The 24,643-nt window shown below is 45.6% G+C and overlaps 1 protein-coding gene across 1 annotated transcript; it reads left to right on the forward strand.

The window, feature by feature from the left end:
- The first annotated feature begins 3,762 nt into the window (after window positions 1-3,762).
- PROX2 (prospero homeobox 2) lies at window positions 3,763-23,495 on the forward strand. Its single transcript, XM_087448194.1, has 6 exons — window positions 3,763-3,911; window positions 12,697-12,777; window positions 13,488-14,970; window positions 18,778-18,879; window positions 19,933-20,127; window positions 21,636-23,495. Exons 3-6 carry the CDS (start codon window positions 13,651-13,653, stop codon window positions 21,819-21,821), a joined length of 1,803 nt encoding a protein of 600 aa, XP_087304320.1. The 5' UTR covers window positions 3,763-3,911; window positions 12,697-12,777; window positions 13,488-13,650; the 3' UTR covers window positions 21,822-23,495.
- Window positions 23,496-24,643: the final 1,148 nt, after the last annotated feature.

Below are 24,643 nucleotides of genomic sequence, written 5' to 3' on the forward strand. Positions count from 1 at the left end.
GTGCAGCCCTCCCCGACCTGTCCGCGGAGCTGGCTCTGAGCTTGGCGCCCTTCACTCCTGGGACCCCGGGGCGGCGCGCCGTTCCTCCTCTGCTCTACTGGAAAAGAGCTTTAGGCGGGGGCGGGCTGTGAACTCGGACCTTGGCGGACATGCCTGCCTGATCTTACACTTGTGTGGCTTTGGGCAGGTGACATTGCCTCCCTGAGCCTCAGGTTCCTCAAATGTAAAAAAAAAACCAGGTCATTTCCCTGCCTCCCTAACCCCGGAACAAAGAAACAGAGCCCCAAGGAACCTCTGAAGGGCTGCCTTTGCCCTTTTACCCAGCCGAGGATCTTCACCAAGTAGCCTTACTTCTGCTACATCTCCTGCTCTTCCCTAGTCCCTACTCAAACGCTCTCCAGCCAAGCTAATTGTTCCCCATATATTCTGTGCATTTTGGAGGCTGTTCATTTGTCGCTCCACCCCTAGAATATAAACTCCGTGACATTAGAGACCTTGTCTGTTTTGTTCACTGCTGTATCCCCAGCACTTAGAACAGAGATTGGCGTAGGTTAGGTGCACAATAAATATTGGCAGGCTGAGTTTGGGCCTCCCAGCTTTGGACATACTATTCTGCCTGCTGCCTTCAAAGTGAAAGCACATAGCACCCACCCCCTTCTCTTTAGTTTCCCCTCCCCTTAAGTCGCCAGGCCCTGAGTATTCACCTTTATAGCTCACTTTCCTAATAGAAAAGGTTTTCTGTAAGCCTCTGGCTGAATTAAGAATGAGTGAATGAGCCACTTAGTGCCTGCTGGTGTTGGTTTCTTTAGCTGAGTCATCTTGCTTCGTCCTCAAGACCTTTATGGTGCCTTCGCTCATCCAAACTCGGAACGGCCTTCCACTGGAATTCTGGAAGGATGGGCAGAAGCCATAACTAGAAATAGAGAAAATATCCTTGCCCTGCTGCTGCTCCTGATCTAGTCTTCAGTATCCTCCACCTGGATTGTTTTAAAATCTTCCTAAGTGGACCTGGGCCTCCACGCTCACTTTCTCTAACCCATCCTCCACACCTGTGTCAAAGATCCCTCTGAAATGCAAATCTAATCCTGTCACTCCCCTGCTTAAAGTCTTTCAATTGCTTCTCCCTGTTGGTGGGATAAATTCCAAACTCTTCCCCTGGATCAGGCACATCTGTTAACCTGGCCCATGGCTATGCTGTGATCCTCCCCCCTTTCTCACAGGTGCTGAGCCCTAGTCCTAGGACACTGCTGGCCGTTGCCCCAATGTGCTATTTTACTCCTTCAAAGCTTTGCCAGGTTGTTCCCAACTCCTGTTTGCTTAAGGCCTCAGCTCTTCTGAATCCTTTCCTAATCCCCTCTGGCAGAGTTAACAGATACCTTTTCTGAGCTTCCAAAACATTGTGTCTGTGTCTTTACGTCACATTGTAATGTCCTGTTTACCTGTATGTCTCCTCTCCTGGGCAGAGCAGCAGGAAGAAAGAGATGACTCTTTTGTCCTGAATCCCCTGCATAGAACACAGTGCCTGGTACTCTGTAGGTACTCAATAAATACAAGGGAATGACTAAATACTGCCATGCTTACAACACTGCTGGATGCTCTCGAGTCCAAGAAGAGTAATCAGGAGTTATGGCAATCCCTTGCAGGGGTTGATGTTAATATTTCTTAGATAGCTACTTAATTTTTTCAGTTTGAAATAATTAACTTTTAGGATTCTTATCTAAGAAGCTCAGGCCTGGATGATGTGGCAAAGCATTTCTCCTGGAGTTTCAGTGATCATTAAAGTTAATCTTAGGGCCGGCCCCGTGGCTTAGCAGTTAAGTGCGCGCGCTCCGCTGTTGGCGGCCCGGGTTCAGATCCCAGGCCTGCACCGACGCACCGCTTCTCCGGCCATGCTGAGGCCATGTCCCACATACAGCAACTAGAAGGATGTGCAGCTATGACATACAACTATCTACTGGGGCTTTGGGGGGAAAAAACAAATAAATAAAATTAAAAAAATAAATAAAGTTAATCTTAGATGTTACAGTCTTAGACATCACACACGTGTGCACACATACATGCACAGTAGCGTGCAAAGTCCCTCTCAGAGGATAAAGGTGGAAATTGATTTCCTTGAGATTCACATATGAGCTTCCATAGAATCCAAGGTGCAACCCAATAAGCTCACACCCTCTTCTGTATTTAGAGCCTCCCAGGACACAGCATCATCTATTGAGGCAGGAGTTTACGAATACAAGTTCATAAACTTGTGTTTATGGCAGGTTCAAAAGAGAATTAAAAAAAAAAACTTTTATTGTAACATATATTCAAAAGGATACATAAATATGTATGTATGATTTAAAGAAAAATAATAAAGGGAATACCCACACTCGCCACCCAGCTTAAGGAATGGAGAAGCCCTATGTGGCCCCCTTGCTGGTCCTCCCAGAGTTAACCATTGCTATACTGAATTATATAGTAACCATCCCCTTGCTTTCATTGTAGCTTCAATAAGTATGTACCCTAAACTATACATGTTTTTGCCTATTTTTTAAATTGAGGAAAAGATGTATTTACTTTCAAATTATATAAGAAAAATGTTGTTTCTAGGAAGGATAAATGGCTCAGTTAATGAATAAAAAACACCCCAGAGTGGGCAGTTCACCTTAAATAATACACACAGCATTCTTTTTTCCTTACCAGAAATCCCCCAATATTCGTATGTGTGGTCTGAACCATACACTCACATCTTTGTTTATATATTTTTGAGTATTACTGACCAGATGGTAGATGGGGCTATTTGCATATTCTTCCACCTCTGGGCTCCTTAAAATAGAGACTGTACCCCATATTGACTTTGTTTTGTTCATGATACCTAGATTCCATCTATCTGCCTCTCTCTCCATGCAGTTGTAATAAAAAATAATGGATAGATGAATACTCAGTGAAAATCTAGCATTGTTTGGCCTATTTTTAAACATAACATAAATGGAATCACAGTGCGCATATTATTCTGTGACTTACTTCTTTCACTCAACATTGTATTTTGAGGATTTTTCCATGTTGAGTTGAGCTGTAATTCATTGATTTTCATTGCTGTATTTCATAACCTTCACTCCACTTCCCAAACTGAAGGAGGAGAAGATGGCAAAATTTGAGTGATGTTCCCAGGTAGGTGATTTGGCCAGTGAGTTCTCCCCAGCTCTGCTAGAGATGGGGGCTTTGGGCCCAGCAAACAGCCTCCCCAGCAGTGTTTGGACCTTTGCTGGAGGAAGAGGCCACACAGCTGCTCATTCCTGCAGAGCTGAGATGCCATATTTTGGTGCTGGGCTGGTTTCAGTATCCTCAGGATGCCTGAAGGACAGGGAGAAAGATGTTCACTTTGGAGCTGCCTCGCTGGGGAATTTGGAAGCAGAGGTCAGGAGCTCCCCACTTGAGGCCCATGCAGTGGGAGAAGGTGGGTAATTCAGCCTCCAAATTTGCAAGGGGCTCTGTGGCTCCTTAGGCAAGGACAGAAGATATGGGATCTCAGGAAGTTCCTCTCTGAGCTGGCTTTTCTGGCATCTGAGTTGGGGTGTGGGTGGGAGATGGCAGGGGGGGCAGCCAACCAGCTCTGGCCTCTATTTGCATATTCATAAGCCCCCCACACCGGTTGGCTGCGCTAAGCAGCCCCCACTGTCCCCACTGCCAGTGGCTGCGTCAGGGCGGGGTCTGTCAGATGGTGCCTTGACTGAGAAGGGGTGGGAGGCCTCCCTCACCCAGCCACAGGCACCAGGCCTGCCTGGGGAGGAAGCAGGGAAACCAAAATCACTTCCTGACTGTGGCTCTGTGTGCCCAAGCTGATGAAGAGCGGGCTGCTCCATCTCCTGGGGTGGCGGGCCCCACCTGGCTTCAGAGCCCAGGACTTGGACCTCCCTGAGGGCATCTTCTCCGTGAGTAACACCATCCCTTCCATTTACCTTCCATTTGCCAGAGCACTTTTTTTAATGGTGAATGTTTATTATGAAAATTTTCAAGTATGCAGAAAAGTGGAGAGATTGGCATAACAATACCCGTCTATATATCCATCACCTAGATTTAACTATTGTTAATATGTTGCCATATTTGCTTCATCTATTTTTGTTGGCTGAAGTACTTTCAAGTAAATCAGGCAACAAGACTTTCCACTCCTAAGACCTCACTCCGTAATACTCTGGTATGCATCTCAGGAGCACTCGTGAAGCTCTTCTGTCATTAGGTTCTCACACCAGTCTTGAGTGAGGGGGCAAGATTTTAGAAAAGCGGAAAAGGCAGAAAGTATAGCTCATGAGCAAATGGCTGGGAGTAGAGCCCAGACCTCCTATCTCCCAGCCCAGGGCGCCTGTCTTGGCCACATGAAAGGATCTCTCATGTCCAGGGGTGTTTTTCTAGACAGCAATGAGACATCACAGCTACTGTGTGACCTTGGGCATGTCACTTCACCCCTCTGGGCTTCGCTTGCCTTATGCATAAAGCAAGAACATAACATGAAGATCTAAGGTACCCTAACTCTGGTCTGTGATGCTTTCATTGGTTTTCAGAAAAGACAATGTAAAGAGATTTTTACAAAGCTAAGTTTATTTGGATATTATGCCCTTTTTTTAAAAAAAACAAGGTGGTTAAGATTCTCTTCTTTTTATGAAATAAAAATGATAGTAGGTTGTAGTCTTTTGTATGCTTATTTTTTATTTTTTGTGCCCTTACCTGCAAATAAAATGTCAGCAACTCTTGAGCTGGTCCAATTTTTTTTTTGTTTTCATTTTATTAACGATTGAAATCTAAAAGTCTAGCAACCGCCCGCTGTACCAGGTGATCTCTAAGTCCCTTCCAGCGCTACAGTTCCAGGGCTGTGGGGCCTCCAAGACCCATCCCTGGGGGAAAGGAAACTGTAATTTAAGGATAACTGCCTGTTATCAGTGCTGGACAGTGCAGGCACTGGGCATATTACCACATGTGATCCTCACCACAACCCTAGGAGATAGCACTGTTATCAACCCCATTTTACAGACAAAGAAACTGAGGGGGAAAAGAGGCAGTTAACTTGCGTAAGATCACATCAGAGCTAGCGAGTCCAACACAGGTCCAACACCGGGTAGATCATTCTGTAGTTCGTGGGCACCAGTGACACAGACCACCAGGGCCTCTGACTTGGTTGTATCTATGTCTGTCGATGGACAGGGCCATGTGGCCTGGATCTTCAGTCTGACCTCCTCTGCCCATTTCCACCATCAGCCAGTGGGGCAGGGAGAGCTGCTCAGGGCTAGACCAGAGATGGATGGGGCTGCCTCTGGCCCGCAGCCACATGGGGATGACACAGGAGGCCCCCAGTTGCCTCATCTTAGAGAATGAAACAGAGATGAGGTTGTATATGAAAACACCTTAGTAAAGCGTAAAAATGCTGTGTGACCTTGAGATGTGCCACCCTGAACAAGTTTTACAGTGGCAGCAAAAGTTTGCTGAGCCTGCTAAGTACTTGGATGGGAAGCTGTTCAGGAATACTGTGGGTCAGACAAAAATGTATTCCTATATAAATGTGTGATTAAGTGATCACTATTATGAATCACCAGTGGTGGACCCTTAGATCCCATGATGTCTGCACAGGAGAGGCTGTTTCAGGACAAGGCGGTTTCCTCAATATTTCTCCAACCATATTGTGGGTGGTTATCTATTAGGCACAAGGCTGGTCCAGTTGAAATCCAACTGAATCTAGGAAATGAATGAACAAAATCCTGCGAAGAGAAACACTAAATTTTCCCAACAAAAACCTGGCAGGAACTTTATCAAGGAAATAACAATAGACCTTCTTGTATAAATCTGGACGGAGTGTGAACAACAGTGATGAGAATGAGTTGGCATCTCTTGGGCTTTGCATGGTGCCTTTTATCTAAGGACTCCCCATAGCCCACCTTGCTTATTAATTGGTTTCCCAGAGGCCCTGCTGGAGTGTGTCAGAGGTGTTTGCTGTTCCCTGAATGTAGACATACCACAGAAGGGGACACAGAGCCTGTGAGCTGCTGGTCTCACCTCAGCCGGCCCCATGCGCAGCCCTTCCCTTTTGCCTCTTTGGACACACCGACTTGCAGGCAGAAGGGCTCCCACGTTAGGAGGTGAACTGTGCAGTTGATAATGCTGCAGACACTGGCTGTCTTTTCATCTTGTGCCCATGCCTCTAACACTTCGGCCGAAAAGAGACGACATACAGCTTCTTTCTTATGTCTATGATTTACTTTGAAATTCAACCTTACTCTCATTTTATGCTTTCTAGCTATAAAATCCTACATAACTTTGCAGTTCTCTCATGAGCCTTGTGTTCTGTGCTCATGTTTGTAGCTAAATTTGCTTCTCCAGTGGGGCTTTTTATGTCTGGTGCCCAGGAACATATATCTGGGAAAGAATCAATGACAGAAAATGCAAGCTTTGTTTGTTTTTTTATAGACTTTAATTTTTACAGCAGTTTTAGGTTCACAGCAAAATTGAGCAGAACATACAGAGATTTCCCATATATCCCTTGCCCCCACACATGCATAGCCTCCCCATAAATGCAAGTTTTTAATTATCAAAGGCAAGGGTTGCCTTTTTTTAAAATTACAAAAGTGAAAACATACCCATTGAAAATATAGAAAATACAGAAAAGTAAAAAGAAGAAATAGAGAAAAAATTATCCATGGTTCCATCACCCATAAACAATTGCTGACATTTTAATGTTTCTTCCTCATCTTTTTTCTTTGTATTTTTAATAAGTAATTTTCTCTCCTCCCCACTTATTATAAAATAATGTTCTATAAACTCTTCTTAAACAAGATTTTTAAAAAAATGGCTGCATAATATAGCATCCTATAGATGATACCATACTTTATAATTTATTTAACCAGTCTCTACTCTTAAAGATAATACTAAGATGATCATTTTTAACATAAATCTGTGGTTATGGCATCTTTTTTGTGTATGTGTGAGGAAGATCAGCCCTGAGCTAACATCCATGCCAAATCCGCCTAGGTTTTTTTTTTTTTTTCCCCTTTTTCTCCCCAAAGCCCCAGTAGATAGTTGTATGTCATAGTTGCACATCCTTCTAGTTGCTGTATGTGGGAGGCCGCTTCAGCATGGCCGGAAAAGCGGTGCGTCAGTGCGCGCTCGGATCCCAACCCGGGCCGCCAATATTGGAGCGCACGCACTTAACCGCTAAACCACAGGGCCGGCCCCCAGCATCATTTTCTTGATTTTACTTCTTAGACATTGAATCATTGTCTCAAATGGTATAAACATGTTTACATTTTGTAACATATACCACATAAGCATTTCCCCAAAAATATATGAGAAATGAACATTACTGAGAAGCAAAGAAAACAAATAATGAGATAACATTTTCACCCATCGTTATCGGCAAAGATTTAAAAGACTGACAATGCCCAGTGTTGATAAGGATGGGGGATATGTGTTCTTTTATAGATATGCTGGTAAGAAAGCAAATGGCTTTCTTGGCTATTTAAAAGTATATATACAAATAATGCATGAATGCATCCTTATAAAAATTCTATTAATATAGAAGTATACAGAGTGATAATTTAAAGTTCTCTTTCAGTCTCTCATCTCCATTCACAATCAGTTGGTATATTTCTGGAGGGCAGTAGGGCAACAAGTAGAAAAGTTTAACAAATGCCTAGTCTTTGGCCCAGAATTTCCACTTCTAGAAATATATCCTAAGGAAATAATAGGATAAGTTCCCAGGAATATAGATAGGATGGTTCATCCCAATATTATTCATAATAACAACAGCTAACCCTTATCAGCATTTTATTATGTGCCAAGAACTGTTCTAAAAAACGTACTGGATCCTCACAACAACCCAGTGCTAACAGTAAGTATAACAGTTATTCCCATTTTATTGATGAGAAAGCTGAGGTACAGAGAGGTCACAAAGCTAGTAAGTGGCTTTAGGAATTCAAATCTAGGCAGCCTGACTCCGAGGTCCACGCTCTCAACCTTCATACATTATTATCTCCCCTGCTATGACAGTGAAAACATAGGAATGCACCTAACTGTCAAAAGGGAAAGTAGTAAATAAATTATGGTACCCCACACAATGGAATGTCATCAGCTTTCACAATGTTGCTGTAGATTGATATTCATTGACACGAAAGAGGAAAAAAAAGGAAGCTATGGAACTATGTATTTATAATTCCATTTTTGTTTTTCACTTATATAATTTTGAGAAATTACGTAAATTTATCTGTACCCAGAGAAAAATGTTTGGAAAAAATGACCAATACCAAAATGTTAACTGTAATTTTTTTGTGTGGGAGCCAGCATTATAGGTGTCTTTTTTTCCTCTTAATACATTTCTGTATTTGGGAAGTAAAATGATCTAAGAAAAGCAGTAAAGCTATTTTTAGAGGGTTGTGACAAATGCTACTTCTATCAGTGAATGAGAGTGCTGCTGGTTAACTTTCAAACAGAAAGCGGTGCTGCTTCAGGCCACACCCAGATAAAGGGCTCTGGGCAGCACACTGGCCATGGCACAGCACGGAGGTTTCCTGTTTCTCTGCTGCCCAGAGGCAGAGTTTCCATGGTTGTCCTAAAGAGGTGGGCGTTAACGTCTCTGGGCACCCAACCACAGCAGTCTGGCTGGATTTCCAGTTTCTAGCCTCAAGACATTCCTGCTGGTTGTTGCTTCATTAAACACACTGAGCCCTGTCTCTTTCCCTGGTAGTTCTGCCTTCTAAAACACACAGACTACCTGGAATCTCAGAAACAATGCCTTAAATAAGCCACAAGGGAGATTTGGCAAACTTGGTGGTTCTATGCCCTTTCTATCTACCTACCTACCTGTCTGTCTGTCTGTCTGCCTGCCTCTCTCTGTATTAATTTGGTTCCATGTAGGTGCTAGAGGGTGCTAAAATAAAGTACCTCTAATGAGGAGACAAAATCAGTCTAAATGAAGTGCATACAGAATAATGTATTCAACTGAGTACATCGATCTGGTGACAATTGGCAGTCAGGCACTACTTGGGGACACATAGAGGGAGCTCACTATCTACAGGGGAAGAGGGGGACACATAGAGGGAGCTCACTATCTACAGGGGAAGAGACATTGATGGCTTCAGAGAGGAGGTGACATTTCAGTTGGATTTTGAAAGAGGAGTAGGGGTTTGTCAAGTGGAACAGTGGGAGAAGGGCCTTCCAGGCAGAGGAAACAGTAAGTGCGAAGACATGGAGGTGTGAAGGAGTTTGGCAAGCTCCAGGAACACAAAGCCCAGGACAGCCCAACTGCAATACTTACACCTAGGTAAGTATTGAGGACAGTGGCTCCAGAAGAGTTAGATTAAGACCATGTTGACGAGGAGCTGAGACATCTGAACCGTATGTTCAACAGGAAGCTAGCAAAGACTTTGATTCCATGGAGGGGCATAAGCAGACCACATTTTAGAACATTAATGTTAATGACAATGTCGCTGAAAAAACTGAAACGACCAAAAGGGAGCTTCCACCAACTCCCATCACCGCATCTCCCACCTGCCAGCACCTGACCATGCGCACTGCCTTCCCCCTGCTACCATGGATGAGCTGAGGGGTCTCCTCTCTAAGTCAGTCCCTCCATGTGTGCACTACAGTTCATCTTCTCCTTCCTCCCCAAGGACTGGCTCCAGAAATTCTCCCCCTCTTGCCCACGTTAACAAATTTTATCTTGCTACAGTATCACTGACATCAGCCTATAAATATGCTGTTACTCCTCCTATCTTGAGAAATCCTCTCTTGACCCCACTTCTTCCAGCCACTGAACCATTTCTCTCTTTACAAAAACCCTTGAAAGAATTGTCATAGTCAGTGTCACCAATTCTTCTTCTTGTCCTCTCCCTTAAATCTACTCCAATCAGGCTTTTTCTCCCTCCATCCACCAAAACTGCTCTGATCAATATCCCGAATGATTCTACATTACTAACTCGGATGGTCAATTCACAATCCTTATGTGACTCCACCTCACCCCCTTCCTAGAAACCCTTTCTTCACTTGGCACCCAGCACCTCACACACCTAGATTTCTTCCTACTCATTGATGCTCCTTCTGTTTCCTTGATTGACTCCCCACTTACCCCAGCCTCCTCGTGTTGCTATGTCCCAGGACTCACTTTGGCCCCCCTCTCCTCTCTGTCTACATTCACTCCTTGGTGAGCCCATCCACCTGCATACTGACAACCCTCAATTTTATATTTCTAGCCCAGACCTCTCCACTGAACCCAGACTTATTTATCCAACTGCTTTCTCAACATCTTCATTTGGATGTCTAATAATTACCTCGAACTTAACATGTCCAAAACTGAACTCCCGATATTCCTCCCCAAACCTGCTCCTTCTGCAGCCCTCCCGTCTCAGTTCATGCGATTCTATCCTTCCAGTCACTCAGGCCAAACACTTTGGAGTCATCATCCGTGATATTTTTTTCTCTTGCACCTCACATCCAATCTGTTAGCAAATCCCATTGGCTCCAACTTCAACATATATCCAGGATCTGACACAACTTTCCACTTCCATTGCTACAACTCTGCTCCAAGACATCTCATCTAGGTTATTATCATCCAGATTATTGCAAGAGCCTCCTAAGTAGTCTCTTTATTGGAACCCTTGCTCCCCACCCCCAGTCTATTCTCCACTCAGTAAAGAATGATCCTTTTAAAACTAAGTCAGGTCATATTGCTTATAACCTTCCAATGGGTCCTCATTTATGTCAGAGAAAAGGCCAACATTTTCACGATGGCCCACAAGGCCCTATATAACAGCTTTCCATTACTTACTTAGTATGTTATTACATCTGTCTCCCTTTGCATGAATATTTGCTCCACATGGGCAGAGGATTTTTGTCTGTCGTCATCACTCAATCCATGTTTGTTGAATGAATGTAGAAGAACGATCAGAGTGAGAGGCTAAAGGATGGGGGACCAGTCAGGAGGTATTGGACTTGTCCAGGTGAAAAGTTATGAAACTCTGAATCAGGAAAGTATAATGGGAAAGGCATGGTGGAATGTAGTTCAGAGACGTTTTTGCCGTAAATTTACAAGACATGGTGCCAAATCAATGTGGAGGATGAGGAGTTGGGCAGGTGTCAATGAGACTCCCCAGTTTCCAGCTTGAACAGCAAGGTAGGCAGTATGAAAGGTGAAGCAGAGGGACAGCTGTAAAGTTTGGGCTTGGAAATTTTGAGTCGAAGCAGGAAATGTTCACTAAGCAGTTAGAATAACCATAATCAATCCCCTCTTCTTTTTGGAAGCTATTAAACTGAAAATATATATAGTTTGTATTATTATTGTACAGTCCCTCTTGGTTAAAATATCAGTTTTGCCACTTTAGTAACCATTATTAGTTAGAAAGCAGCTAATGTATGCTTAATGATCCAATTATACTTATTAGATAAGATCTGATTTAAAAATAATTTTTTCATATTATACAAACAACATATATTCATTGTCAAATGATCACAGAAAGCTAAATGTTTCTCTCTCCAAGAGGTGGTTAACCATCCAAACTGTGGGTATAAACTTGGTGATAACAAATTCTTTAATTTATATTCATTTGGCAAGTCATCTATTTTTGCACCTGTGTGTGTGAGGAAGATCAGCCCTGAGCTAACACTTGTTGCCAATCCTCCTCTTTCTGCTGAGGAAGACTGGCCCTGGGCTAACATCCATGCCCATCTTCCTCTACTTTATATGGGACACCGCCACAGCATGGCTTGACAAGCGGTGTGTCGGTGCGCGCCCGGGATCCGAACCTGCGAACCCCAGGGCTGCTGAAGCAGATCTTGCACACCCAACTGCTACGCCAACGGGCGGGCCCCTGTATTTTTATTTTAGTAATTTACAAATGTCTTACTGACTCAAAGCAAGAACCTTCTTTGAGAACCTGGAGAACCCGAGAACCTAGCCTTCTTTTAGTGGCATTTTCCCCATGATGGCACTGCAGCTGTCACTGCCTCCCACCCTCTGCCCTGGTGCTTAGAGTGACTTTGCTCACCAGGAGCTTATGTTGGGGGTCTCTGCTAGTCACCCGGCAGCTCCAGGTGGAGGCTGTGGCCATGTCTACAGACTAGAACCACCAGCTGCAGAAGATTTGAGACCTGCCCCAGGTAGAGAATTCCAAGTAGGCTTTAGGATGAAAGTGGGGGAGGAAAGCAAACTTTCTCCTGCCAGCATTTGCCACAAGAGAAGCAAAGGAGAGTGGAAATTTGTCAAGGAAAAAAAATTCATTGACTCTTCTAGGAAAGGATGAATTGGCTTAACAGACAGAGAAGTTGGTCTCTCCTGCAGGTCTTTTCATCTTCAGGGAGGCAGCCGGGTTGTGGTTGCATCAAAAGAGTTGGAATCTTAGTAGCTGAGAGCCACTCTTGGCCTCACTGAGCCTCGGTTTCCTCGTCTGTAAAATGGGAGAATCACACTGACTCTCAAGGTTGGAGTGAGTTGCAATGAGGTAACACGGACGAATGTTTCGTCAACTTGAAGTGCCTTATACCTGCTCTCAGAAGCCTCCTGGGTAAGGCGCAATGTATTTTGATACTTTGTGGGAATAAAACAGCTTTCGGCAGCCTTTCCTAAAATAGCTCCCTCCTTCTCCCCACACCCTCATCCCAATTTCCAACCCCTTCTTGTGCTTTCTCTTCATAGCCCGTATCATGACCTGAAAATGTACTTGTTTATTCTCTCTTCCCCTGTAGACAGCCAGCTCCAGGAGAGCAGGACTCTGCGATCTTGTTCACCACTGTCTCCCCAAGTGCCCAGAAGGCCTGATGTATACAGTAGGTGCTTAATAAATAGTTGTTGAATGTTGAACGATGAATGCATAATCGGATTCTTCCAGGAGCAGGACAGAGTAGCGGTCAAACAGCTGGTTCTCAGACTTTGGTTTGCTTGTTTCAAGTGCAGGTCCCCTGCCCCAGCACCAGGGGATTCTGCTTCAGCAGGACCAGTGGGGTCTACTGAATTTGCTACTTTTAACACATTCCCCCAGTGATTCTGTTGCAGGTAGTCACTAAGAAAGTTACTCCAAATCAGACAAATCTTGTTTTGACTCCAGCCTGCCACTTATTAGCTGTATGACCTTAGGGAAGTAATTTAACTTCTCTGAGCCTGTTTTCTTATCTGTGAAATAGGAATGACAACATTCTCACGGAGCTGTTATGAGAATTAAATTAAGTAATGGATGTAAAGTTCTTGACATAATGCCAGTTAGGCAGTTAGCTGCCATTATGATTTTTATTATCATTATTATTTTATTGTTATGCCCTGGCAGGAGGAGGATTGCTCTTGGGAATTCCCTCGAAGTGTGGTCCAGACAGCAGCACAGTAGCACCTGGAGCTGGTTAGAAATGCAGACTCTCTGCCCCACTCCAGACCTGCTGATCAGAGTCTGCATTTTACTAAGAGCCTAGGTGATGTTTGCACATTCAAGTTTGAAAAGCATTGCTCAAAGTCACAGGCACTGTTTTCTTTCTGTCTCTAATTTCAGAGTCTGCCCTGAGGTTCATAAGTCTTGGCAACACAGAGACCACTTGATCCTTGACCCGGCCCACTCTGGGTGCCCCTCCAGCTACGACATTCGGAGGAGGCATTCCCTCACTGAGCCCCAAGTAACCCCACAGGCTCTGAACAAGTGACTGTGGAGCCGGGGGATGGACCCACACTCCGGCTTGCTTTCCCCTCTGTCCCGGGCCTGCTCCCATCTGGCAGAAATCTGTATGGAAGGGGAGAGAAGCCCATCCCCGCAAGAGCAGGGCAGCGACTCCCCCTTTCCCTGGAGCCTGGTCCCCGACTCCAGCCTCGCTGACCCTGACTGGTTTTGGGATGAGCACATCCAAGCAAAGAGGGCCAGAGTGGAGACCATCGTCCGAGGCATGTGCCTCTCCCCTGACCCTCTGGTGCCGGGCAATGTTCGAGCCAGGGACAGCTTGTGCTGCCCAGGGAGGGCCCAGGAGCGGAAGAGGAAGCAGAGCCTTCCCGTGCAGCAAGGCCCTCTGAAGTCTAGCCCAGCCAGGGGCCACGGTAGCAGGAAGGGGGGCCCTCGGGTGAGAGAACAGCTTCATCTGCTGAAGCAACAGCTGAGACATCTGCAGGAGCACATTCTACAGGCTGCCGAGCCCCAGGACACCGCTCAGGGCCCAGGAGGCTCTGAGAAGGGGAGGGGCCCTCTGAGTGTAAAGCAGAAAAATGGCTGCGGGTCTAGGCCCTGGGCTATGGACAGTGACCACCACCAGGTTTCCAGTGGGGACCTCTCCGGGGTGGAAAAACACAGAGTGTCTGAGGTCGAATACCAGTCTGAGGAACCCAGGTTCCTTCGTTCTGCAGCACGGGCTTTGCTGGAGAGTCTGAGGAAAGAATTGACAGGGGCAGTGTCTCAGGCTGTGGACTCAGTATTACAAAAGGTGCTATTGGATCCATCAGGCCACCTAACTCAGCTGGGCAGAAGCTTCCAGGGGCTGGTGCCAGAGAGTAAAAGTGAGCCCTCACCTCCTGACGGAGGTGCCTGTAAAGATCCACTTCCTCTGGCTGCCTTGCCCAGGAGGGCTCAGCCACAGGCTGGGGTCCCATTGGGAAACTTATCACTGGTCAAGCCTCTAGATTCTCCTAGGTACCCTGTCTCTCCAAGAATGATCCCCAAACCCTATCAGGGTCCTCCAGCAAACTGTCCCTTGACTGTGCCTTCCCACATCCAGGAAAATCAGATTCTTAGCCAGCTTCTGGGTCATGGACCCAACGGTCACTGGAGCAGCTGTCTTCCCCAGGACTCATCTTCCCAAAGTCACCCCTCCTCAGAGTCTGCCCTGCAACCTTGGGGCGCTGTGAAACTGCGACCGTCGGTTTTGAGCCAGCAGCAGTACCCGCTGCCCTTCACTTCCACCCGTGTGGAAAGACTGCCCCTTCTTCCCTCGGTAAAGATGGAGCAGGGTGGCCTGCAGGCTGTCACGGATGCACTTCCTTTTCCTTCTGTCCACATATCCTTTACTAGTAATTGAAGTTCTCATTGTCACCACCCAGAGAAACAGGAGACCTGGAAGCTGAGGGGAGGTGGGGACAAACAACTACATGGCATAGGGAATAGCTTTGCTTTCCCGATGGTCTTAATGTTGCTTCTAGGCCTTCCTTCCCTGTGGCTCCCAGTTATTAGGTTCCTGAAGAGGTGGTGACCACACTCTGGGATTTAAGGATGCTAGGAAGGTTTCTTTACCTTCTTATGTAACACAGATTCTACCGCTACTGACTTATTCCTTTGGGTCTGAAAGAGTTTTATTTGTTTGTTTTTAAACTCAAATGGGCTTCCCAAACACCATAAACACCCTCTGGAAGGAGAAACCCCATCATTTGGTTGTCGGCTGCCCACACACATTGGCAGAGAGGGTCAGAGGAGTGAGCTCATTTGAAGCACGGCTCCTCCAACCTCTTGGCTCCCCGGGGAAAAAGCCTACACTGTCTAGGTAATTCATGGGGAAGATAGGAGGGACCAGAAACTCCGGGGGCAGATGGGAAAGGGGAAGTTTTCCTCAGGGACTAGATCTGAGCGGCAGCTGGAAGGGATAAGAAGCTGTTAGTTTAAGGAACAGCTTCTAAGCTGCAGCTGAGAGGACTAGAGCCTAGGGGTTGGGCCATGGAGGGAAAGGAGGCCCTCGTGGGGAAAGCTGAGGGGCCCAGGCTGGTCTGCAGGGGTCTGGATCTTATCGCATCATCTTTGCAACTCTTAGGCAGACCCCACTCTCTTAAATAGTGTTTCCCAGTGTCACCCTCCCTCAGGATATTAATAGTTGTTGAATTAGGGGGAAAAAAGCAGTTTGGGTAAATACTGGGTTAGTTTCTTTACTGTGGGACTTCTCAGAGACCTTAACATGCTGAAATCCAATGTGAAGCTCTAAGAGGAGAATGTATGCAGCCCCAAACTCATATGACCAAAGAACCCTCTTCCAACAAGCATCTCGTAGGACTAAAGTTCCTGACAACATATTTTGGATGTTGCTTTTTTAGCGAGCTGAGCTCACACAGCTGCTTCTCCCGGGCAGTCTTTGATCCAGTTTCCACAGGTCAATGTGTCTCTGGAGTCATATATCTAGGTGTGAATAGTTGTGCGCGCTGCCTGGCAAGCTGTAGTGAGGATGGCAGGACGCGCTGGGACCAGCTTACCGCCACACCAGGGCCGGCTCTTGTGTCCTAAATGCTATGAGCGCCCCCTGCTGGTCACAGGTTGGAAAAGCTCAGGCCCTGCCGGCCGCTTTCCTTGCAGGCAGTGAGCAACTGTAAAACCAAAGCTAAGAACACCTCACCTGCCACTATTGCCTCTTCAGGTGCTAGGGAGTCTTCTTGGAGGTATAGAGATATCAACATAGACAGATTTTCTAATCAAGCGGTTGCCCTGTGTGAGAAAGGCTACCTGTCCATGCCTTTAATAAAAGGCCCCTGGTTAAGACTCCCTGTTCAAGTCAGGCAGTGGTGGAAGAACCCCAAGAACTCAGTCCCCAGAGATTCTCTGCTGTGCTTTCCTTGGGAGGGGCATGCTGATATTTCTCAGGCACCTATTGTGTGCCTGGCCCCGGCCCATGAAATGAGGACTGGGCTCAGAGAGCTTCAGGAGGTTTCAGGGCACATCTGCTGGGCCTGGCTGCATGGGTGAGGTGCTTGGCAACCTTCGGAATGATTTGGGGTCCCCAGACAGCATCCTAGCCCCCCAACTGTTCCCTCATTCCTGCTGCCTATATTCGGGCTTTAGAGATTTGTTCTGTGGGCCATGAAAACCACCTAAGAGCAAGCTGCTTTGAAGTGCAAAAGAAGTTGCACATTCACACAACATCCCCGTGAAACAGGTAGAGCAGGTGGGACGATGGGAGAGTAGCGAGGGTGGCATTTGCTGTGCACTTTCTCTGCTGCAGGCACCACTACCAGCCGTTCACACGGACATGCCCACCACCACTTGGCTACAATTCTGAAACTCAAACGCTCTGAAAATCCCTATGATTTCTTTTCTTAAGGATGATGGGAACTTTTTTGGTGGTAAAAGCTAACCTGCATTGATTGGAGGCTATTTATAGACTATCCCACTTAGTGCAAACAGTCATCCCTCTTGCTGTGGGAATATTAATGTATCGAATTACAGGCTGCTGCCATAGCCCCACCCCGGGCGTTAACTAACATATGGCTCACATACCATATTACTGTTATAAAATAACAGAAATTCTGAAATCTGAACCCCATTTGGCCCAGAGTTTCAGATAAGGGGTTGTGGGCCTATGTTACCTCACAATCCTCAAGCACCCGTTCTAGATCAGGTATCCAAGTGGCAGGGCCAGAAAAGCAAACTAACTTGCCCAAAGTTATGAGACAGACACATGCAGAGCAGGATTTAAACACAGAATCTGACTGCCAAGCACAAGCTTTAACCACTACACTCTACATTTTAGAGATGAGGCCCAGAGAAGGTCAGTGGCTTGCCCAAGGTCACACAGATAGTAAGTGGTAAAATCAGTATCTAAAACTGGGTCTTTGGACTCCCAAACCCAGGATTCTTTCTACAGCATTTATGAACCTGTAAGAAGGATAAGAAGTAGGGCCACTGAGGTAGGGGCTGGGCTCCTCTGGGTAGCAGCCTGGGTGCCAGGGCCAGCTGTAACTGTAATCAGATGGTTTGGTTTCTTTTGGCTAAACTGATATGTCCCACTGAGAGTCTTAATTGTCCTAAAGCTGCAGCTCTCAGCCCTGAGCTCCAAGGTTACTCTGTACAGTGCTTCTCCTCCAGCCTGAGGATTGCCCCTGGGATGCTGAGTGTTCTTGCATTCCCCTCCCTCCCTGGTACTAGGCAGTCACCCCACAGCTCCCCGCCCTTGTAAAAGGCGAAGGAATCTGTTCCGAGTGAGGGATGGGTCGGAATGTAATTTTTGTATTTGTGTCTAAGGTGGACCATTTAATCACTCACTCATTCCTTCATCCAATGTACATTTATTGAGCACCTACTATGTACCTAGCACTGGGCCAGGCATGTGGAATACAAGATGAAAAGATAAGGTCCTTGCCCTCAGGGAGCTCACAGTCTAAATGGGGAAACACACATGCAGTAAAAATTTCAATAAAGTCATTGCTACAACAGACATTTGTAAAAGAGCCTTGGTAGCCCAGGGTGAGGAAGGCCTAACTCGGCAAGGAAAGGTTTCATGGCGGGAGCATCTCAGCTGAGGCAGGAAAGATGAGGGAAAGTTCTGCCGGGCGAATGGGGAGCAGGTGCAGCCCAGCAGTTCAAGCTTTTTGAGCCAAAGCAAACTGTGATCTGATCCTCAGTCTGGGTAGACGATTGTTGGCTTAAATACTGCAAAGGCAATGATGAGAGCCAGAATGGGGACCACCTTGGCAACTCCTCTCTCTTTACAGATGAGGAAACTGAGGCAGAGAGGGAAGGAAAGCTCTACTTGGAGTTTAAACATGGTTTATCTGGGACAGAGCTGCCATCTCTCCCCATCCTATTCGGACAGCACACACACACAAAGTACAATGAACTGTGTTTGATATCCTAGATGCCACAGAACTTTTACACATCTAAAGGGTTTTTAAATTTTGCAACTTTACTATACATATATGGTATTCAGCATCCAGAAAGAAAAAGCTCATCTGCTCAGACTTGCTAGAGACAGAAAAATGGAGCGAATACACCATTCACCCAGAAAAAAAGAAAATAGAATAGAAACCATAAGGAACAGGACAATTCACTGGATAATTTGATAAAATTGATAAACTGGTGTTGGTTTTCCTTGACGCTGGGATAAATCCAGGAGGGGCTCAACCCTGGTCACTTGAAGAAGGCCAAGCTAATGTTTTTCTTCACACGCTACCCCAGCTCCAACCTCCTGAAGGCTTATTTCCCTGACGTGCAGGTAAAGTGATTCAATTGAGGTTCCGCCTCTGCACAACTCCCAAGTGGCAGGCGGTTTGCCTGGCGTGAGGCAAGTCCAAGGTCCTCATACATGCGCGTACTCCCCTTCATGTTGTTGGTGGACTCGTGCAATTTCCAGTCTGGGCTGAGACTCTGCCTGGATAATCATGAATAACTTTGGGCTAGGAAGGTTGGGTATCTGAATTTTTAAGTTTTTGAGCTGTAGAAATACCCAAAAACACATGGGGAGGGAGGGAGAACCCTTAGTAAATGGCGTCTTTGGCCTAGTGTTCTGTCTCTGCTGGGGACACTATGAAAAATAAAGAACATATAAAGGGTCGGACACTGTCAAATTTACATTCAAATTGCTGTGTTTCAAAACTGAGTGAAGGTGCACACAGATCAAGAGTGACTATAAGGAAAACCAAGCTCTCATGGTTGGAACCAGACCTTGCCTGTTCCCATAAAAAAAATTTCTAGGGGCCCCCTTTACCCTACGTGTTGGGTTAGGGCTATTAATACTTTATATCATTCCTTTGCATTTTCCAGGTCTTTCCCTCATATTCAGTTGCTTGGTTGATCCCTGCACCAAGCTCTGCCTTTGCTTTATTCTGCAACTCCAAGTTGCCACTAAACTGCTCTCTGATCTACACTCTCACCCCTTCCCTTGGCCCTTTACCCGGCAGAAGGCTCCGGGGCTGCCATGCAATCTGCCTGGGTGCAGCAGAAGCTGGTACCATACTGGCCTTGACCCTGGACCCTCCCAAAGTCACACTTAGACACCACGGAAAGCTTTCTGTGGGTAAAAAACCTTCATAAATCTAGTATATCAAAAAACAATTATTTTCTAATGGGCATGAGAGCCAGCTCAGATTTTTCTGTGTATGAGTGAATAGGCTTGGAAAACAGCCACGGCTTCTTTTTTAAAGGAAGTCCTTTTTAATGTTGGTTGAAGCCATTCTTATTAACCCCTATGTTGAACTGGAAGCTGACAGTTCTGAGTTTGAGTACCTCACGGAAAATGTCTGACTTGATGGACCCCTTGTTTGTACAGTTCAACCGCTGCATCATCTCCCAGATGATCAAGTGGTTCAGCAACTTTCGTGAGTTTTATTACATCCAAATGGAGAAATTTGCCCGGCAAGCGATTTCAGATGGTGTCACAAATCCCAAGATGCTGATGGTTCTCCGCGACTCAGAACTTTTTCGAGCTCTCAATACGCACTATAACAGGGGAAATGACTTTGAGGTAAGATCATGTAATTGGGTCCCAGGCGGTCTGATGAGTGCCTTCCCTTTGTGATTGGAGTTTTAGAAAAGATCCTCCTCTGCGTCTGTCCTTAAGTCACTGAGAGCCAGGCCAGCCTAGGGCCAAGCTCTGTATCATCCACAAAGATTACAGCCTCAATATCTTCTCTTAGGCAACAGGTCGATGCTGCAAACAGAATATACAGCCAGTCTTCATTCTGAAACTTAAGCAGAGGTCCGCTAGCTGTAATGCCCTTTTAGACTTAATATTCTGTAATTACCAAGTTACATAACTTGTTGACCTTTTTGCCTCAGCGCCAGGAGGCCCAGGACTAAATGCTGGGCTCGGTTGCAGCACCTAGTCTTGGCCTAGGTTTTCTCTACAACAATTTCTGTTCTTTTCCTCACTTGGGTCTTATCTTTATTCTCACTTGAACAGTTTTATTTGTGGGCCCTTCATGGCAAGTCACCTCAAATCCTTTCTGGAAATAATGAATAAACAGTACTCAAGCTTCTCAGTCCTTTGGGGATCTCTATGAAGGCACACTGGTGGCACCTTGGAGGTTAAGTGTCAGTAAAGGGTGAGCAAGTGGTGTTAAGTGTCACTGGCGAGAACTCCTAATCCAGACAGGTTTCCTTGTGTGTGGCTGACAGCTCTGGTAGGCTGTCATCTTGTTCTGCAGGTGCCAGGTGCATCTGGTCACCAACTACACTTCCTTCTTCTTGCCTTTCTCACTTGACCATGATCACAAAGAGCAGTTTATTGATACCTCTAAGAAAGGGAAGAACTGAAGGCATCCACTAGTCAGATATTCTGTCAGAATATATTTGGAAACCTAAGCCTCTTTCTGAGGCTCGTGGGGTCAGGGCATGTGGGAGGGGCAGTGCTGTCACATTTTTCCACGTGTGGGTGGTCATTTGGCATGCAGTGGTGGCAAGCCTCGGGCCAGGCTGGGTCTGGAGGACCTGAGGGACTCCCCACCATTTATGGTGCCAGTCTGGGTGAGGTCCCGGAACATATTCTTGAGCCCCCGTCAACCTCATGGTTCACTTTGGAAGCAGGAATGATTCCAAGTCCTTTGGATCCAGCCCCAAAAGATGATGGGATGAGGTACCACAGTCATAAACTTGGGGGCACTCCTTTCCACATTAGGCACCAAGGAAAAGAATACTAAAAACCTCTTTTGAACCACAGATTTAATATCAATCAGAGTCTGAGTTTCCCACTTGAACATCACCCATTAGTGGAATCAGTTCCTCCTACAAACGGAGTATCCCTAATATGCTTTCTCCCAGGGCTGTCTCATTGGTACCATCATTTTAAGGTTTGTATTTGATGAGGCAGCAGGGGATTCCTAGAGCTGCAAAATTCAGGGTCCAGTAGAGCATGGACGCTCTTATCAGCCCACCACGCAAGGAACAGGCAGCATCAAGCAGTAAGGTCTGTATTGCGCCAGTGTTTCACAGCCTCACGTCTTTTCTTTCTGGTGGGTCTCTTTGGGAATGCAGGTCCCAGATTGCTTCTTGGAAATCGCCAGCTTGACGTTACAGGAGTTCTTCAGGGCTGTCTCCACAGGGAAAGACTCAGATCCTTCCTGGAAGAAACCCATTTATAAAATTATTTCGAAACTGGACAGTGACATCCCAGAAATATTCAAATCTTCCAGCTATCCCCAGGAGCTGTTTCGGAATTAAGATCCTACAAAGTGAGGAGCAACTGGCCAGGGTTTCCTGGATTTGTCTTAAATGGCAGTTAGTATAGCTGTAGTCATATAAAAAGGGCATAAGGAGAAATCCCCCAAATAGGTACTATTACCACTTCTGATCATTTATTTCCTTTTCCAGAATCATCTAGATGTTAAACCTTAACTATAAAATATATCAACCAAGTGTAATGGTATTGGTAGCATATTGTCAAAGGAACACAACAGTTTGGAAAATTAAATCTCCACTCCACTGATTTCAGGTGTCGTGACTCTGCGAACTTGCAGGGTCTCTGCATCTGTAAAATGAGGTTGTAAGGATTAAAAGGTAATACGTCCTAAAGTACTCTTGTGAAATGTTACTACACAAATGTTAGTTTCTCCCTCCCTTGACTTTCAGGTAAGATTATCGTATTTGGGTTTTTTACAAATTGCTGGTTTTAGTTACCTATTTATCAAGCTTCACCTATTTGCTAGACACTTTCAAATACATTATGTTCAAGCTTTTTATCCTGAAAAGTAGATATTATCTTCATTTAAAAAATAACCAAACAGAGTTTTAGAACTGTGAGGTAACTCGCCAAAGTATAAGGCTAGGGCATTTGGGTTGGCAGGGATGGGCAGGAGTGTGGAGGAACCCAAGGTTTTCCGGTGCCAGGCTGTATGCTGGACCACCTCATGCTGCCTCTCCATGAGCCCCAATAAGCATCCAGCACCGATGGGGCACTGTCATCTGATAACCTCTGCCTAGCACTCAGAAGTGCTTCATCACCCAGGATTTCCAGTGGTCATTCCAGCAAGCTCAACATAAACTTTCTGCAGGACTTGAGTGTTGCTGTTCATTCAGATTCATCTGCTGGAAGACTTTATCAGCTGGAGAACCCAAATAATCTCTAGCCGACCACTGCAATTGATACACCCACCTCCTATGTGCAGAAGAAACTGAACTTCAGACTGTGAAAGCCAGAAAGGGCCTTTGGAGATCATCCGGCCCACCCTGCTTAAATCTGGAAGGAGGAAACTGAGACCCAGACAAGAGGCTTGCACAGCCTGTGCACAGCCTCACAAGGAAATCACAGTCCATGGTCAATCTTTCACAGATAAAGAAATTCAGGAAATCAACATTTTTTTTTCCTACCAGCTCAACACCAATTGTGACTCACTCTGAGCATACAGGCAAGACGTCTGCAAAGCTGAGTACCTGCATCTGTCTTCTGAGCTAGTCAGAGTCAAGTCTTTGTCAGCCAGAGGTGTGCAGGCTGGGGTGGGGGTCACATAGGACTCTGGCTCTGTTGTTCTGATAAGGAGTGTCTGGGACTCCATTAGCTTACTTCTTTCCCACCTACATAAAACAAGTTTCCATATTTGACTACCCCACTTTCTTGACTTTTCGAGTGGGCTGGATCAGATGAGATAAAACCCCTAAACTATTGCAAGATGTATCAACATAAAAAGATATGAAATATGACTTTTAAAAAAATTTTTTCTCTTCAAACAGCTGAGAGGAAAAACAAAACAAACACACTCAGCCCAAACCAATCTTTTCAGTTGTTTTAAGGTTATTTTTAAGTGTCCTTCAATACACCCAGTTGCACTCAGATGATCTTTGCCCTATTTTCTCCCACAATGTTCCCTTTACAAAAATAAAGGAATCTGCCAAATCTCAGTTTTAAGAGTAGGCCAGCATTGAGTACCTGGAGCAATGGCAATCAGTTATCTGTCTTTGGAGACGCAGAAGAACCCACTATCCAGAATGATATTACAGAGCTTTTTAAGACACTCATGGGAAACTATTCCAAGTTCACATGACTGTCCGATATGGAGCAGCCGTTTTCTGTCCCGAACCTGAAATTCATTAGTGTATGTTTTAAAGACTGAGCCAAGCCACCTCCAGGGCAGTGAACCTTGTCCAAGGGACCAATGACATGAAATGCACAAGCTCAAATAGAAAGCATTTGTGTCCTGCAGTCTTTCCAGAAATGTTCTCTAACCACTGAGCTAAACACAGAGGAATGTATAAATACATACACTCTGCCAGCAGAAGAATCCTATTTTATTCTATTTTTCTGTTTCTACCAAGTATATCTCTTTCTCTGTTGGGAACACATTCTGAGAGTAAGCTGAGAAGGTGATTATGTTCTTTCAGCAGTCATAACATTGCCAAAGGTCTGGTCCTTCTCCCTTAAGGTATGTGTGGGGGCTATTCTTTCCGAAATTAGACATGTTCAGAGTCTGGTCAAATACTGCGTAATTGTCTAATCCTTCAATGGTGGACAAAAAGGCCCGGACTGTGGTTTATGACGATGGCAGTTTTGAGGAGTTAATGCCAATTATCAATTAAAAGCAGGCAGTTAATTGGCATTCCATGCAGGAAAAGGTTCATTAGAAACCTTTATTTCAAACATGGTTTCATATAGTATACACAGCTCCAAACCAGATTCATGCAGTGGAGAGGCCAAAGGCTTCTCCTGGACATATAAGGGGTACCTGATCCATTTCCTTTCCATCAGAGAAGGGGCAAAGCACACGTGGCAGAGATAACATTCTTTAATAAAGTTCTGCGTCCCAGACCCATCACTATATGGAGGTCCACAGGTCCACTTCTAAAAAGTTGTCTTTGTTTTCAATGACAAAATATAGAATTCTCAGAAAAAGTAATAATTTAAAATAAGACTTCCACAACACAATTTTTCACATGCCTTTAGAAAATATCTTTTTAGGGCCGGCCCCATGGCTTAGCGGTTGAGTGCACGCGCTCTGCTGCTGGCGGCCCGGGTTTGGATCCCGGGCGCGCACCGACGCACCGCTTCTCCG

This window comes from Ceratotherium simum, chromosome 24, assembly GCF_057802395.1.
Source record: "Ceratotherium simum simum isolate JZ-2026a chromosome 24, ASM5780239v1, whole genome shotgun sequence".
NCBI lineage: Eukaryota > Metazoa > Chordata > Mammalia > Perissodactyla > Rhinocerotidae > Ceratotherium > Ceratotherium simum.